The sequence below is a fragment of the Aphis gossypii genome, chromosome 2, assembly GCF_020184175.1.
Source record: "Aphis gossypii isolate Hap1 chromosome 2, ASM2018417v2, whole genome shotgun sequence".
NCBI classification, from domain to species: Eukaryota; Metazoa; Arthropoda; class Insecta; order Hemiptera; family Aphididae; genus Aphis; species Aphis gossypii.
Genome location: NC_065531.1, coordinates 60904094 through 60922870, shown reverse-complemented (window position 1 = coordinate 60922870; position 18777 = coordinate 60904094). Strand labels below are relative to the sequence as shown.

At 24.4% G+C, this 18777-nt stretch overlaps 1 protein-coding gene across 2 annotated transcripts in view; it reads right to left on the bottom strand.

The window, feature by feature from the left end:
- The window catches only part of LOC114133042 (uncharacterized), a 78925-nt gene that overhangs the window by 9372 nt on the left and 50776 nt on the right, over positions 1-18777 (bottom strand). For both annotated transcript variants that reach the window (XM_050200411.1, XM_050200412.1), the window contains exon 3: positions 17771-17982. In XM_050200411.1, coding sequence (XP_050056368.1) covers positions 17771-17982 — 212 coding nt within the window. The remainder of the gene's footprint in view (positions 1-17770; positions 17983-18777) is intronic.

Sequence of the window (18777 nt, the reverse complement as noted above, 5' to 3'; positions counted from 1 at the left end):
GGTAGTTTTTATGTATTATACTCAGTCCGAAATATTCTCATAAAGTTTTTCCAGTAGGTTAACTCTATCCCCGGGCTATTTGAACTGTTTTATTTGAAAGTTTCAAACACGACTTTCTCACAGTCGATGAATGTAGTTGTCTTCAGTTGTAAACTAATGTGGAGGATGATCTTTCAACAAAAGGGAATATCGTACTGATGGAACTATATTATATTTTATTTGATTTTATTCCGTATTTTATCTATTTTATTTTCACAAAATATATAGCTACATTATGTACGTTCTCGCCTGATAATGTTATTATCCTTAAATACTTATAACCTAGCCTCAGAGTTTAGAATTTGTGAATTGTAGCATAAAATACTAAAAAAAACATAAAATAAAATACAAATAATAGCTTGTGCTATTCAAATTAAAAATATTCTTATTTTTCTTTGGCGAAATAATATTTAAAAACATATTATAATTATTCATGCTGTAATATGGTTTAATGAATAAAGGTTTAAAAAAATTTTATACCTATTTAAATGGACAGTGTATGTATATAATTTATTAAATTTATCATTTATAGGGCCTATCATATAATTTACATACTTAATATATTGTGGCGTATTATTCGTTAATAACCTAATAAGATTTAAACGACTGTACCTATAGGCTATATCATAATTAAAATAAAGATTATAATGTAATCTACTCTTTTGTATTAGGATATTTTATAATAAAACACAAAATTACTAATAATTAAAAATTTTTATAAAGGGGTGGTTTTTTTCAAACGATGTTTTCGTGTAATATTATGTATTAGGTTTTTTGTACGTATTAATTATTATCAGACAGATAAATACTAATAATCCATATTTAATATTAAAGAATAAAATATTCAATTATATACCAAAATAATTTTAACTATTAAATACAAAAGAACATAATTATATAAATACGTATACTATAGTACTATACGCAATGTCATATTATACATATAATATGTATTTCGTATAAATACTAAAAATATTATAATAATTATTTCCATGATTCATATAATGTATGATACAAAATTATACTATTATACACGAACGGTTATCTCATTTTAACGGATTGGTGAAAATGAAATTTTTCAGAGACTAGTCTGATATTCCAACTATCAAAAACTTGATAAAGACATTTATTTCTTTATTGTATCTGTCATTGTAAATACTAAAATACTAGTTAATACTAAATTATTACCCTTTGTACCCACTCATCCACCCATTGCCTCTTAAAAAGCTAAGAGGCGGCCACCTCTTAAATATACCTTTCACCATGCCACTGTCTCGGTGTTTATGTTTTATTTATTATATTTTTACTTAAAAATAAAAGTTAAAAAAGTAGCTTATTGTTTTTATAAAACTTAAATAGCTAAAAACAAAATAAATAAGATTTAGTATGTTAATAATAAATTAATAACTAAAGTAAAAATGCAATATTAATTATTAAATATTTAATCCGTTACTTACAAGTTACAAAAAAACTATTTTTTTGTTACAATACAAGGAACTTTTTAGGTAAGACGAAAACAATACAATTCTGATAAGTCTGTTTAAATATTAATTGCAACCATAGCCGGAATATGAATTCTCATTATTTGTTTACATTTGGGATAAAAGCTTTCTGAAATATTAAACACATACTATTAAAACAAGTGAACTCATCGCTTATTACGTTTTCAAAAAAAAATCTGTGTGCATCTTATAAAACGGATTCATTAAATTATTATTTATTTTATTTTTCTATGAAAATACCTATACCTACTTGTATAATATTGTTTAATATATTTCATGATGGCAAATTATTAATTATAGGACGGAATGTTAAAATATTTAATACATTAATGAGAAAACTAATTAAAATTAGTTAACAAATGATAATAGTTGGAGATGATAAGTGTACACAAATAAATAATAGAATATATAATATTTAAATTTTGTATTAGGCACAGGTAAAAAATGAATGAATTAGAAATTATTATTTAAAATTTAAAAAAAAAAAAAAATCTTTTCTAACTTTTTTATTTAAACTTTAAGCAATATTTTGAGCATTAAGTTATTAATTGCATAAATCTATTTGCAATTTCATACCTACACTTTTGAGTTAGTTTATGTGTGTATGACGTGTTTTTTATAATATTAGATTTATGTGGAACACTTCAGCGTATACCCTTATTATTTTGATTTCTTTAAATTTAATACCTACCTATAAGGTTTTGTTTTGTTTATTCTAGCAGTTATATTTACAAAACCGTTTGATAACCATAATATAATCGTTGCATTTGAAATTTGTACATATAGTTTACGTTCACGATATTATGCAATGATATTATTCTTAAGTGCTCTCACTGTCATTTTGAATTGTTAAAGTATGCAATATCATTGGATAGAAGATATTTGCTTTGATGTACGACACCCAATACATTTACATAACCTTACCTGACATTTACATTCTTCTCGATATCAGTAAAGCCTAGACATAATAATATATTCTCTAGTGCAGCGTTTCTCAACCAGACGGTCGTGACCCTCTTAGAGGTCGTCTACTAAATTTTTAAGGTTGCCAACATGTATAAAATATGTAGGTATATTCACTATACGCTTAAATAAAATATATATTTAGGGGTTGTGGTTGATAAAAAATTTAAAATGCATTTAGGAGGTCATCGTGGTGAAAAAGGTTGATTGACAATGTTCTTCTGGCTATACTTAATATTATCATTAATACCACAGATTTTATATAATCCAAAATGTGATTTATACGGGTGTTTGGCCTTTTGATTTTTATAATATATGTAATTTCTACAAATATTTTTTAATACAGCGTCCTTCATTTGTATCTTTAACATTGAAGTTATTGAGCGTATGTAAAGAATTGAAATAATTATTATAGTAAGAAGTAACGTATTCAGTGCATGAACCGGCGAAAGTCATTCGATCTACTATAAAATATCATTTTACATAAAGTTTTATGTCAACGATCACGTTATTACGACATTTACGATACAATGCATATAGTGCACCGTTACTAACCTACTCATTTTTTTTTTCGTTTAGGATTTTGCTTTAAATCACAATGGTTTTGAAAGAATGCACCATTAATTAGATTTAACTAGTTAATATAGATTAGTTTGGAAACGCTAACAACATAAATTGATCACTAGGCCTATATTGTACAACAAAACACCACAAATAGTACAGGGTGGTGTTTATAAAAGGTGTTCGCTTCATCTAACTTAATTATTTTCCCTATTCATGGTTCAAATTCGATTGTTCATGAGACAATTTTTCAACATTACATTTAGTAGGTACAATTTTCGACCATCGAACGGATATATTATTAATCGTTCATTAAAGTTTCCTTAAATTTTCAATAAAATAAATGCGTTTAGTAATTTAACGTAGTTCATATTATTTTTGTTAGGATAACCAAGGGTTGCATGTCTTACTATTTAATAAATTTAACAGGATTCTTCCGCTTTAATTTTAAGTTCCGAACAAAAACTAAATATTAATATCGGCAGCCGGTCTGTTGTATATTGCTTAAAATAATAAAACCTTAAAATTAACGAATGTCTTCTATTGACAATTACAACTTACAAAATAGTAACAATATATATTTTATTAATATTTTTTGTACAATTTTACAGATGATTTTGAATTTAATTAAAACATTTAAAAACAATGTATATCTCTATAATAATAACTATTATTTAAAGTTTAATATGTACCATTGTACCTATTATAAAATATTTTTTAAAATTAATTACAGAAATGTGATATATGTTTTAAGTTATTTTAAGTAAAATCGTAGATTATGATAATAAGTTTTACATTGTTGTAAGATATCTTATAATACTATTAATACATTTGTTTAAGTTTCGATTTAAATTAATATTATAACATTTTAATACTGCAAAAAAATATACTTAGAAAATGTTTATATATATATATATTATTTTCATACACATATTTTTGATAAGTATTTATAACTATTTATTGATGTAATACTATTTTATTTAAAGTTATTCACTGTTTTTATTGATTACAACTGTTATAGTATTATAAAATAATGTCTTAAATTCGCTTGACGAATCAAATTTATAAATTATAAACTTTACTAATCTTAATGTGGTTTTACTCACGATTTCAAATTAATACATATTGTGTAACAATGTCCAATCAAAATATATTAAACCAACTACCTTTGTATAACTTACAAGACTTTCATACTGAATTAAATCACTTGAAATTTCAAAAAAAGTTCTAGAGTAGTTAGTTTATAGAGCATAGTTTATTTAATTGTGACTTTTAGTTTTCACTATCTTAAAATTAGTTTAATTCCTATATTATTTAAAAATAAATAAATATGATTTTATTATAACTTATAAAACTTTATGGAGTCGTATTTAAAAAAATCGTTAATTGTAAAGAATTTTCATGTTACTACTTTGTTTTATTTTTTATTCTAAATAATGATCATAGTAATTAATATATTATTAAAACATAGTCATACGGGTTTTACATCATTTATGGAACGGACAAATGATATTTTCGATTATTGATATTTTATTCTATACGAAGTATAAATGGAATTACATAAAGTTGATGTATTTTATTTTATACCACTTATATAAAATGATATTTCAAATATAACGAGAGAAAGTTTTAGTATATTTAATGTAAGAAGAATCCTTTGCAGGTAGGCTACGACTTCCGGTTTCCCTAGTGGTGAATTACAAGGGTCCCAGCTGTTGTATATTTTCGATCAAACAAAAATTGCATTTACCACATTCGAAACATTTTCAGTTTTTTTATTACTTAATCGTCGAAAAAAAAGGTCAAAAGAAAAAAATAGTGGACGGTAGTTGTTATAGTTTGATACGGACGTGGGGTACTCAGAAAAGCGATCCAGTTTATATAGAATCATAATATTATGTGGAACGATTTTGTATGGGCGTAGAAAATAATATATATCATACATAACATATATGCATGCATAAAATCAAAAATATAAGACCTATTTTACAATGCTCGAGATAAAATAATGGTTTTGCATAAATAGGGGTTTATAATAATATTAAATTATAAAATTAATATTTGAAATATTGAAAAATATACCGAGATTTTCTGCAGTTATGATACCTAAACTGTCTAAACCACAAAGTGGAACGTAACGCAAAATGTTTCCATTAACTTTCCCAATCAAAATACCTTGATATTATTATTTTTTATTATTTTTGTAAAAATTCTGATGACCGTGCAATATCGTTTCAATGACAAAATTGTAACAACACAGTTTATTATGTTCATAAAATCAAACACATCACTAACATCTGACCAAATAATATTAATTATCGACTCCATTTGTATTATAATTGATTTTTTGAAAACACAGGAGTATGACTGCTACTACAAAATCTGATTTAAAACAGTAAATGCACAAGTAAAACAAATCGATGTTATTTTTATCTTGGACAACAAAAATTAAAAATCGTGTTTAACAAAGTAGACTAACAGCTCTTTGATCCATCATTATTATAGTGGAGCATAATACATATTCAACAATAAAATTAGCAAACTGATAATATTTGTCCCAACTGAAATTAATTCATGATTCAGAAAAATCTCAATATCCACGGATCACAATAACTTTTATAGGATATAATTCGATGTCATGAAATCAAAATGTTTTGAAATATTTCTTACACAATATTGTATATGTGCATACGTGTTTTTAGAGTCGTTACACTTAAATAGTAGGTAATTGGTTTTATTCAATTTCGTAAAACTTACTATTAAAATATTTAATCTAACCAACTATTTATCTTATGAATAAATTGTGCAACGATTTAAAGCTAAATCACTAGGCGCGTCGTACAGTCTGTTAATTACAGTCTTTAAACTCGACCTGTTAACCTACTGTAAATACGCGTAACACGCAAAAGAATTTAAAGAAATCTTTTCCGCTTCCATTTGAAATAAATGAGTTATAATATAAGCAAATATGAGCTGATGGTAAATAGAATATAATAAAATTATTTAGGGAGGTGGAAAATTAGAAACAATGTCCTTAAATTTTCCTCTCATCCATAAATAGTTTATATATAAGTATATAACTATATTCTATATAATAATTTCTATTATATATATATATTCTCAAATTGTATTAATATTCTTCTTTGGTGTTAATAAATTAATATACTGATAAAAATTCACAGCAATATGACATTAAATAAATGTCTTATTAAAATCACTTAATTAAATACTATATACAATACAACGATAAAAATTATAATTTTTTTAAAATGTTTGTGTTTAATATCACGCTGTTAAGTGAATCAAGTTATTAATTATTCTGATTTACTAGGTTTTGATTGCTTATATTATCGTTCACTCGTCTTTTTAATTGACTTTAATAAAAAGTCTCGCTTCAATATAATACTGAATTTTTTTTTAAATATTTAGTTGAAACATCTTCATGGCGTTTAAGTACAACGGTTCGGGGAACATACAGAAACTCGAAAGGCGTATGAAGGACAAACTTCCTCGGGCTCTTGGGAAGTATAAATCTACATCGTTTCGAGAATGTGTGTGTGTGTGTAATATATAGGTGATGCTATGGTAATATGGTAAATAACGGCAAAGGACACCGAGGACAGAGACACTGCATAATAAAATACTGCAAACGTCGAGGACGGGTTCCTTCTGTGCACGTGCATTACCTATACGTGGTTGGACGGGCAAGGCGTGCAAGTAACTCTCAATCGGAGATTCAAGTATTGGAATTTATAGCCTAACAGCGCACGCCCATTTTGGCGTACGTGAGAATGGGTGTTATTTGAGACTGCAATATTGAGTAAATAATACTCGACAGACTGTATAGGCTCAAGAAGCGTGTATGCATCCGACTGTTGTACACGTTCCAAAAACATTTTTTCCTCCACCTTCGTTCTTTTGTTTATTGTTCCGGTTGATTTTGCATCGTTACTGTAAAGTTTAACACGAAAATACTCACACACACACATATGGGTCTGATAGAGGCTGTCAATAATGTTTGCGCGTAATTTACCATGAAATATCAAGTACTAGCGGGAATAAAGATATTCTACTGTTGACGTCGATTCTAAAGTTTTCCACTTTTTATCGTTTACTGCTGAATTCCTTAGAGATTGCTTCGATAAATCCCAAAAAATGTCATCTACTTCGCGAATAAATATACATTAAAAAAAAAAAAAAAAATACTGTAATACCTTATTTGGTGTATCTTGATATTGGTAGATAGTAGACACTGGTTGACTGTACATTTATAATGTAAAACATTTTGATATATTTTAGTATTACGTATGATATAGGTTTAATAAATATTTCTTTCGTATTGTGTATATTATATGACCAAAAGTGTAATATATTAAAATTTAATAACTTTGAAAATATATTATTTGATCTTTCCATTGGGTATTTAAAAATGCATAAAATACGATGAAAGTTTGTATGTAAACTGAAAACATTGTAAATAATTTAGTGCATAAAAAAATGCGCTAAACATCATGTTGAGCTAATTTCGCAAACTAGGTTCTAACGTTCTATAAAAGTTCTTGCAAACCATATAGTTATATACCTATTATTGGATATTTATTTGTAAACAACCGCTGAATATAGATTCCAATCAAAATAAATTTAAAAATAACTATATTGTTTTATTCAAAAATGCTTAAAAATAATTTATAAGACTTGGATTAAAAATTTAAATGGAAAAGTAGATGTCGCACAATGAAACAATATAATACCATTTCATTTTTACTTCTTGTTTCAATATTTCGGAATGTGATTTTATTTTTTTTTTTTTTTTAGAATATTTTTTTTTTTTTCATTTAACCATAAATGTAAGGTAATAATCACAAAACCCATTGAAAAGTATACACAATCAAAAAAAATGTTAGTATAAACTAAGGTTTCAAGACATAACATATTATATTTATAAATATTATCTATAATTCCAATTTTAGGCACTAGATGTATTTGAGTCTTCAAATACTAGGCTAAAAAAATTAAGAAAATATTACGATGTTGATAATCTTTAATATTTTGGGTTAATATTGATAATAACGAGTATTTAATAGTAAAAAAAAAACATACTTTTTTAAAGGAGGCTGAGTCACAAAAATTGTTTATTATTTTATTTAATTTTAATTGAAATTAATCAAGTATACATTCTAATTTTCTAATTTATTAAAATGTTAATTTATGTACTCAATATTTAATTAATAGTTTTAAATTGTGCAGATGTATAAAATGAAAAAAACTTTGAATAATCTATTTAAAAATTGTTTTCAATAATTTAGCAAAACAATATTTCTTAACTAACCAAATGAAGTTTTTTTTTTTCTTAAAAAATGAATATTTATAAATAATACAATAGAGCATTATAATTAATTTTATATTTATAAAATAAAAAAGTTGCTTTCCTATTATGGTATTTGATCAGTATCTCTTTATAAGTAATAAATTAAGTATCTTTAATTATTATGTATAACGTTACATTTTATAACATTAGTAACTTGTCATACTAAATATTAAATTCACATTGTTAATCATTACAAATTATCGAAATCCGTTGAACCATTTTTCATGATAAAAATATAATAACTTTATTTTGTATGCAGGTCTTCAAATTAGATATAATATGTATCTGACTCTCTAATTTTAATTTGTTGTACATAATGATCAAGGAATTAGTCAAGACATTCCTTCCAAATACTTTATTTTGGTTTAATGATAAAACTGGAAGACATAAGTCTTTCTGGAGTAAAATTAATTTTAGAGTTCAAAAACATGTTAAAAAATATTGTGTAAAGCATAGAAAAAAATATTTTATTCACAAACAATAAATCAATAAACATTGATGGACATTGTTTTTTCATATTTTTAATATTTCAAATCTTTTTAATTGATTGATGTTTGCAATAAATCAGTGAATTTTATTGTTTGTTTCGCAATTAAAACACTAAAAACCTCAGCAAACAAATGAAATAACACAGATATTTCTGTATTAATATTTATTAATCTGAAATACTAAGAACTGTTTTCTCTATAATCAGAGTGCATAGATAAATTCTTCCAATGTTCCACTCAATTATTCATATCCGTCAATATTTTGTTCAAATTTATTCGGGCGTATTTTGTCATTACGGTTTTATAATTAACATTTAGAATATAGTTAAATCTCTATCGGGTTGGAATGCTTTAGATGAACAAAATAATTACACATCATTTTCATTTTAGTATGGATAAAAAAATAATTTAAAACCGAGAGCAATTCGTAAAAATATTTTGACGTTGAATTTTTTAAATTAAACATTAAAGAAACCATTTGGAACAACAGATATATTATGAAAATGTTAAATAAGATGGACACTTCTAAGAACAGAAAAAAACCGTTAATAAATCTACATACAATGTACGTCAATAATTAAAACAATGCAGTTAAAAAACAAAAAATACAATGCGTTACGACTCCTGATATTTGATACTTTTATTTATTTTTCTAAGAAATTATTAATTTATATTTAAGTACATACAAACATTTAGTTATAAAATTTTAATTTTGACCGATGTGAAAGTTATCATTAAACTATAACAAAATTCAAATTATTACTGTAATCTGAGCTAAAAATAATAACCACTGAGTATTGTCGAATTCAATTAAAACTTTACGATGAATAAAACGTATATAATATCATTAAATGACAGAATTATTTTTTAATGCTTTGAGTTATAAAAAATAAAATTATTATTACTTATGTTTGTCTCCATTGTCAAATAATATATTTTTATGGGAATAGTTATATGGTTATGTTACTATAATTAAATGCTTTTACATAGGCGCCTAATTATTTTATAATATAGGTTAGTACTCTAATAAATTAATTTATATTTTGAGTACCTAATTATTATATAGGTATTGGTGTATATTTTTTTTTATGGGAGGTTACAAATAATTAACTGAACTATTATCTTTTAACTAATACGAGTTTAATTATGTTAATAACTAACAATTTTCAAGTATGTTTGTTTTTAGAGTTCCCCTAAGGATAATTATTTAAAATTAAGTTTTTTGGATATTAATGATTTGTAACGACATTAAAAATTAATATTATGTTATGTATAGTATTTTAATTATACTGTCGTATAATTACTTGAAATAACTTTATACGTATGTACACTGTATACAAATAATATTATGTTTATATCTCAAGAGACAAATTAGATAAAAAATACGGTACTTTTTTTGAATTTTTGCCAAATTTATTTTGATTAATTTAAATAAGGTCTACATATTCTAAGCAGTGAAATTGAGTTTATCGATGGTAGTAATTAAAATTTATAGCATTTCAAACTTTCAAATAAAATCCAAATGATTGTAGGTATTGGAAATATAATATAGTAATACAAATCTATAACTATATTTTATAATCTAACAATATATTTAAAATTTAACCACTAACATGAATCGAAAGATACGTCATAATAATATGATAAGTGAATAGATAATTAAGTTGTCAATATACCTGACCATTATTAATAATACTTTAAAACATTTTGTTGCTTATTAACTCATGAATAAAATATAATATTCACTAAGTAGTGAAATTAATGTAAAATAGAATTTGGTTACAAAAATCAATATAAATACCAGACGACTATAAAAAAAAAAATGTCTCACGTGCACATTCACCTTTTATATATAATAGTTCCGTGCTTCGTAATAATGTATATTGATTATTGAGAGTTAATATTTTGTCATAACATAATATCAATAACGCGGACTACTATTTCGACTACCTATTATAAACGATGTAGTATATTGTATATACTATAGAACAGAAAATATACCTACACGTGTTTTAACATTCTCAAAATTATCTAAATAGTATCAGTGCCGGGTTTAGGCAAAGGAGGAGGTATCTGGAGGCAACTTTTTAGAAGCGGGAAACTTTTAACGTTAAAAACAAAAATTTTCTAGTTTTATTGTCTATTAAAATGTTTAAGAATAATTATAAATTATTGAACAATTTGCATGAAAAATAATAATAGTTATATAATACAATATTATACCCACTTCTTGCAAAGGTATTTCGTCAGTGACTGTTCAACGTAATATTGGAAAGGCCATAGTAAAGAACCGACACACTTTCTGTTTTCGTACATATTATTTTTGAGTATAAATTGTAAACAATATGTTTACAACTGTATACACACTGACACATAATCTTATTGTTGTATTCCCAGTATGGCTGTATTTTAGTCATCGGGTTATTAAATTTTATATTATAGTTTCAAATGATTTATTTGTACACTACCGAGCAATTGTTTTTATATAACTATCGTTTCGCAGTCGTAGTCACGTCAAGTACGATTTACTAAAAATTAAACGGGTTTAATATTTTCTTACAGCGTTTCTTTCAATCAATTTGAGTGGAAAGCGCACGAAGTAAGAGATTTTATTTTCATAAAAAAGATGAGGAAAAGAATAAAAAAAAAACGAACTAGTTATTTCTAAGACACTTAAAATTCAATTTTTTTTTTATAAAAAAATAAAAACTAGAGTAAAATAATTATACATCTGTAAAATAAAATAGCAAAATTCTATAAATTGGCACTCGTAAATAACAAATAGGAATTAAATAAATTATTAATAATTATATTATTTAAAACTAAAAAATATAAAGTCACGGTTCATATATAATATTTAAACTAAGCTTTTTAAAACTAGTTGTGAAAAACCTAATTTATAATACGATTTTATTTTATGCATTTTTGTATTATTGTTTATATTTTTATATAAATGGTTGATCAGCATTATTAAACATATGAAATAACTTTAATTCTATATTCCTATCCATTTTTTTTTTTTTTTTTAATAAAATACATGAAAATTTGAATGGTGTTATTTTTAATATAATTTAGTTGTTCATGAGAGGGTTGTGAAAGAAGGAATTTTAAAATTTGCCCCATTATGTGGCATATTCGTTAACCCGGTTACCTAACCTACTAATTAATCATATTTAACACAATATATGGTATCGTTTCGTTTGGTCTTGTCAGTAACAGTACTTATACAATATATGACATAATATATTATATACGTACATATTGGGATTTCGATTTCGTGTATTTTGGACGTAGTTCAAATTTACCAGGGCGTCACAAATACGCACGACAGATGTTCAATCCTAATGCACTAATATCAAACTAACTAACCACCCCACAGTATATTATTTATTTAGAACTATCGATCCATTCATTCTCTCAAGTAGGTGCCTTTATTGCAGCTATTCAAAGTAAACATATACAAAGCTCTGATTTTCATATCATTTGTATGTAACCGAAACTATATCCTATTTCCAAAATGGTAAAACATAGGTGTCTATCAAATGAACCGTGCATATTACACAAGTAAGCACTCTGAAACCTATATCACAGCCGTCGCCACCACCATAATGGTGCTCGTCAGATCTAAAATCCAATATAACCATATTATTACTTAAACGCTGTATCATATTGCTCGCGTTAACCGTATTTTCCGAGAACGATCAAACACACTATGTATATTATATCCTTTCGTTTTTGTTTTTATATACTTCTTTTTTTTTTTTTTTTTACAATCACATTCGAGTATTTTAATAAAATCTGTTTGTATTATATAATACTATACACAATACACAAACATTTTATTTTTTTATCCATGTACATCAATTATAAATGAATGTTATGTTCTTGACGTACGTAATACCATTCTTTTAGCACAAAGTTTTAATTTTGCATATACTTTTCTTGTTACAATTTTCAGATATTAATTTATTCTGCATAATATAATTTTATACAAAATAATCAATACAAATTGATAAATAAAAAAAAATGGCTTGAAAAAAAATCAAATAGTTAATAAAAGTTCTTTGAATCTAAAATAGAAAAATCTAGTATATTATAATTAATACTTATAATATGATGTTTAAAATACATTGATAATGAACTACATAATATGGCCATTACAATATATGAGATACTGCAAAAAGTATTCATGACGTATTGACGTTATAATTTGGATAATTTTGTGACAATTTAATGAAATCATTTTAGCGCACGAAAATTCGATGTGTCAACGAAAAATAATACAGAGCATACGCATAGGCGCAAAATAAGTTAAGACATTATGCTTAATAAAATATACTAAATTATTAAAATAAAATATTATTAATTAATATATTATTAAAATTATGTTAAAATTATCATAATAACTAAATACATATTATCTTATAATATATATCACTTATTTTAATTAAAATTGAGGGATATTGCTTTAAAGTATTCATTAAGTAGTCGGTTATTCGAAATCTTCTCACAAATGTAACATTTTTTTGGTGTATCTTTTCATTTTGAGTTTTTGGTGGAACATCTCCAGCAATAAGCTGTTTGATAGCAATCATATTAATAATTTATTATTTTTCCTAACAGTTAATACATTTTAATTTTGTAGGATGTGAAGAGCAGAAAATGAAAATAGTCTACATATTTTAATATATCAATTACAATTATATTTCCAGTTTAAATTTAAATATCAATAAAATATAAACTTTAAAAAAAAATGTACCTACTATTTTAAATACTTTTTGAAAAAGTATTCGTATACGTATTCCGAATACTTTTTATTTGCATTTTTTATTCATTAAAAAACACTGCTTTCAGGCCATAAAAATAGTTTTAATTGTTTTTAACAATTTTCTGACAAGAAATTCATTCGTATTCACGAGACCGTATTACTTCACTTAATTATAAAAGTATTATTTACCAACACTTATAATGTTTCAACTGGTGTGTACTTACTATCTAATGAATGTACTCGTCTTGGGAAATTTCGATTATCATTGCATTTTAAAATTATTTTCATTTCGCCTGTCCTGTCTATGACACCAATGCTGTTGTATAATACTTAATAATTGTTTTCCTTTTTGACTTTTTGTATATTATAAATACGTTATCTTGTTAAAAACTATGATTTATAATATACTACAGTTGGTATTGTGTTGAATTATTTTATTCTAGTTATATCAGATTGTCTCAATTCTCAATTATCTATTTACCAATAATTAATAACTACTGCTGTTGCACCGATAACACTGTATAATAATGCGAAAATTCTTTCAATTAGATATAAATATACTTTTAAATTTAATATTTGTTAGCTGAATCGTCGAGCGCTAATATTTCATATGCGCGAATTTGACATATTATGCTAAATTATCACATTTGTCTAATTTATTGTCATAGCTATAATTACCAATCCCAATTAACGTGTGCTAAAATGACGGCAAGAAAAAGACGGTACTTCATATTGTTTGATATTTCATACGAACGATATACAAACCAAAAATTCAAATAATAACAACACCAAATAATATATCTTGTGGAAAATGAAAAGAGGAAATACAGCATTTTATGCATTTGGCTATTAAACTAAACATATGGATATGCTCATGTATAATATTAATCTGATTTAGACAGTAGCTTTTTTGACTGCTGTAACAGCCAGAGTGAATAATTTGCTGTCCACTAGACAAACAAAAGTTCATTGTCCTACGTCTCAAAAATTCAAGATTGGTGAAGGCGTAATAAAAAAAAATATTGAATATTATTGTACTACTATTTAAATTTAAATTATATTTTAATAAAACTAATGTTTACAAGACCTTATCTAGTATACATTTAGATATGGTATAATACGCAGTTAAAAAACATTCATTTTAACAAATTAAATATAAATGACCCTACAAAAATTGTAAAAATGCGAACCATACAATATTAAAACCATATTATTTTAAAAATATGTTTAAAAAGAAAACTATATATTTGATAAATTACAATTGTTAATCAAAACTTTAAATCAGTATTTTGTATTCCAAACCTCGTATTTTAAACTTAATACTGCACATCATATTTGTTTTCTTCAAACTATAAAGTAATAATTTACGGTGGATCAGTTAGTACTGAAGACCTGTCATAAAAAATATCACATCCATCAAATGACATTCCTCTTATTGCCATTAACCTTATCCATCCATTACAGTTAATGTTTTTTTTTTTTTTTTTTTACCAACGTTTATAGTTATTTTGAACCCACTTGGTTTTCTTAAACAAGATTGTTACAACTAAGGAAATTTATTTTAAACTATAACTCTACAGACTATTTGAACATTTTTATATTTTTATATTATATATTACATTTTTTTGCTTATATTTATGTTCAAAATATTAAGTGGAGTGATAAATACATTGGTTTTAAAATAATGTAAGTTTATTTTTCAAACTAAAGACACTTTTTAGTTTTTAAAATATTCAAAATGTTATTGTTTATTATCTACTTTGAAGGTGGTATCTGATAGAAAATGGAATCTGGTTGATAATTTGGTGTCTCAAAAATAAAATATGCACCGTGCCTATTTTAATAATTGAAAAAATATAAAAATTGGAATATTCACATAAAAAAAAAATTTTTAATAAATTTATTTAATTTTGAAAATATCCAGATCCAGATATGGAATGATTTTTAAAACACTTCGGCTCTTTTTGAGTAATTTTTATGCATTAGAGATTTTTGAAGTTTTTTTTTTGGTATATATTTTTATAGCATTTTTCAAACTCAGACAAACTTTATTTATCTATATTTAAATTATTTTCTGTTAGATCAAAATCAAATGATAATTTAATAACAATAATATATAATTCTATAACAGAAATATGCGATCATTTTTCAAATTGATTTTTAATCTTCCGCATCACTCATTATCAAAAATAATTTCTAATAACAATATAAATGCATAATCAAGTATCTTTAGAAGCATAGTTTAATATATTAACATTCTACTCAAAATTATTCTTAATCAAATAGATACAGTGATTTATCAATGGATTCAAATGTAACATATTATACATTATAAAAACTAGCTACTCAGTGTTGAACTACACTATAGACACCTATTAGAGCGACTTTTCAGGTTTTTTTCATTAAAATAAAAATATATCTAATTTTGTTTATTTTATTATAACAATTTAGCCACCATTAAAAATAAATGATGTTATAAATGAGTTAACATTTTTATTTTTGAGCCCGATTCCTAAACTTGGCTATAATAATTTGTACAGCTTGTTTACCAATGTATAGTTAAAGTGAATTGTATAAACAAATATTAAATAACATTTTTATTTTATAATACTTAAAAAAAAAAACACATTATTATATTATAAAGTGATGAAACATTATTCAAACTTACACAGCGGTACTACTAGTATGACATCAATATAAAATACAAATTAATGAGTATTGAGTTTTATAAACAATTTATTTTGCTATAATATATAATTAAATTACTTTTTTTAGCCGTCACGTATCATAATTTTCTCCCTGAATATTTTTATAGTCAAGTATATTTCTGGTAACGCAAAATATATTTTCTGAATTAAAGGTCAGGCAGTATATATAATTAGATAAATTGATATTGATAAAACTAAAAGTTTCCAAATGAAACAAATTTAATAAATGTTGTTTTGATATTGTATTTTGATTATGGGTGCATACTAATAATATTATAAATATAACAAAAAACAAAACCAATTAAGTAGAAATATTTAGGTTAAGTGAAATTCGATAAATTACGTATTAAGAAATAATAATAATATATTAAAATTAAGTATTGTAGGGTTATGATAACTATTTCTATCTCATACCAAATGGATTTGTAATTTAGTTTGAAATGTGCACCATTTAAGAAAAAAAATATTATATATTATGTTTAAGTCGTAAACAACCTCAACTTAATCATGATAAATCACTTCTGTTGATATTTGAATATTTAGGAGAACTGAACTCTGTATAATTATTCACGTGAGTGGTATATACGATACACATTATATATCAACATAAAATATCAACTTACGAGTATACATAGTCACCTATCATAAGATTGTATAATATACTTTATAGGCCCTACACGGCCTACACTAATTTGAATTATGTCATTTAATAATATTTTTTCTTAATCCTGAGATATCACAATATCAATCGAATTAAATTGGTAATAAATTCATATCTTTATAATGCAAATAAAGTGGGAATCAATATGTGTTAATTTCATCATGTTATTCATAATCATGCCACAATCTTAACATAAATTATCAACTGTAAACAGTTAACACACATATCGCAAACGGCTTTTATTTAAATCTCATTTAATAAATTATAGGTAAAATTAAAATATTTACATTGGTATGAGCAATAACATTGTAGTCTTTATAGTTCGAAGTGTGGACAATTTTTAGATGACAAGGTTATTATATGGTAATCAAATATAAATATAATTTAACGAAAAAATATTTTTAAAACGTTGAAAGCTTTTAGCATTATATATTAGTATTCAAGACAACCATCTAACTGATTTAAAAATTCTAAACAAAATTTTATGAAAATAACTGTATTGTGTCAAAAAAATAAAAAATAAATGAAAAATTATAATTTTTAAACCATCTTAATGTACGATAATAGTAATACTGTTTACTCGACTAGTCAAACCTATATGAACGAGTAGCTCACAGCCACAACGTTCACAACTGTTATGTTTGGTTTAGGCGCTGGAGGGCTTTGAATAAAGATGTCATTACTGTCTACAGATAGTAAAACTTAAACTTACCCCTCCGGTTATACTATGACCGATTCCCGAAGCACTTGCCAATTCGACCATTGGACAACTTGGACGGTGTTCTTCTTCATGGAATTTCGGTTGGTATGGTTCAAGCATGCGAATTTTACCCCATCGATTGAAGAACAATGCAATGGCCGCCACCCATAGTATCATCACACATATGACAATGAATGCCTCTTCGGTCCGTATAACAATTGGACCTGGAACACGATAGATTCCCGATTTGAATTACTCATTGTTATTACTATTAATTGTTTATGTTAAGTGAACAAAATTAGAATGTTGAAAAATGATGTCATTCAATTCATTTTATTAAAATTTCAAAGTTTAAATACTTGAATACTTATATATATATAGAATGAATAACATAACAGTAGACCTATAATAAAAACTATTATGAAATGTGTTTTATTATAAATAAAAAATATATACCTACACGATTAAAATTTAATCATCAATAATAATTTATCTATCAGCAATTCATAAATGAAAAAATTAAAGTAGCTGGTACAAATTTATCATTCTAAATATTTATTTTATTAGCCAAAATCCGGCCATTCTGTTAAGTTAGAAAATGCAGTAAATATTTTATATTTAATACATTTTGTACTTTCAGTATATAATATGAATAAATCAGAAATAAATATTTGAACGTATGATGTACATTTTGTGAAATAAATTTGTAAAATAATTATTACTTTTTGGTATTAGAGTTAATGATCTTATTGATGAATTTATTGTATTTAATTAATACCTATCATAAAATATTTTAAAATTTATGATATTAACTATCATTTTTAGTGAATTATTAGAAATAATTTTGAGATACTTAATATTTTTTATATAATTTTAAAGTAACATTTTCTAAAATGTACAAAAATAACCATATTACAAACTTAAAGCCATATCTTTAATATATAATGGTAAATTTTTGATTAATATTACATAGTAATCGTTTATATTATTATTGTTATTAATTAATAAATACTATATTT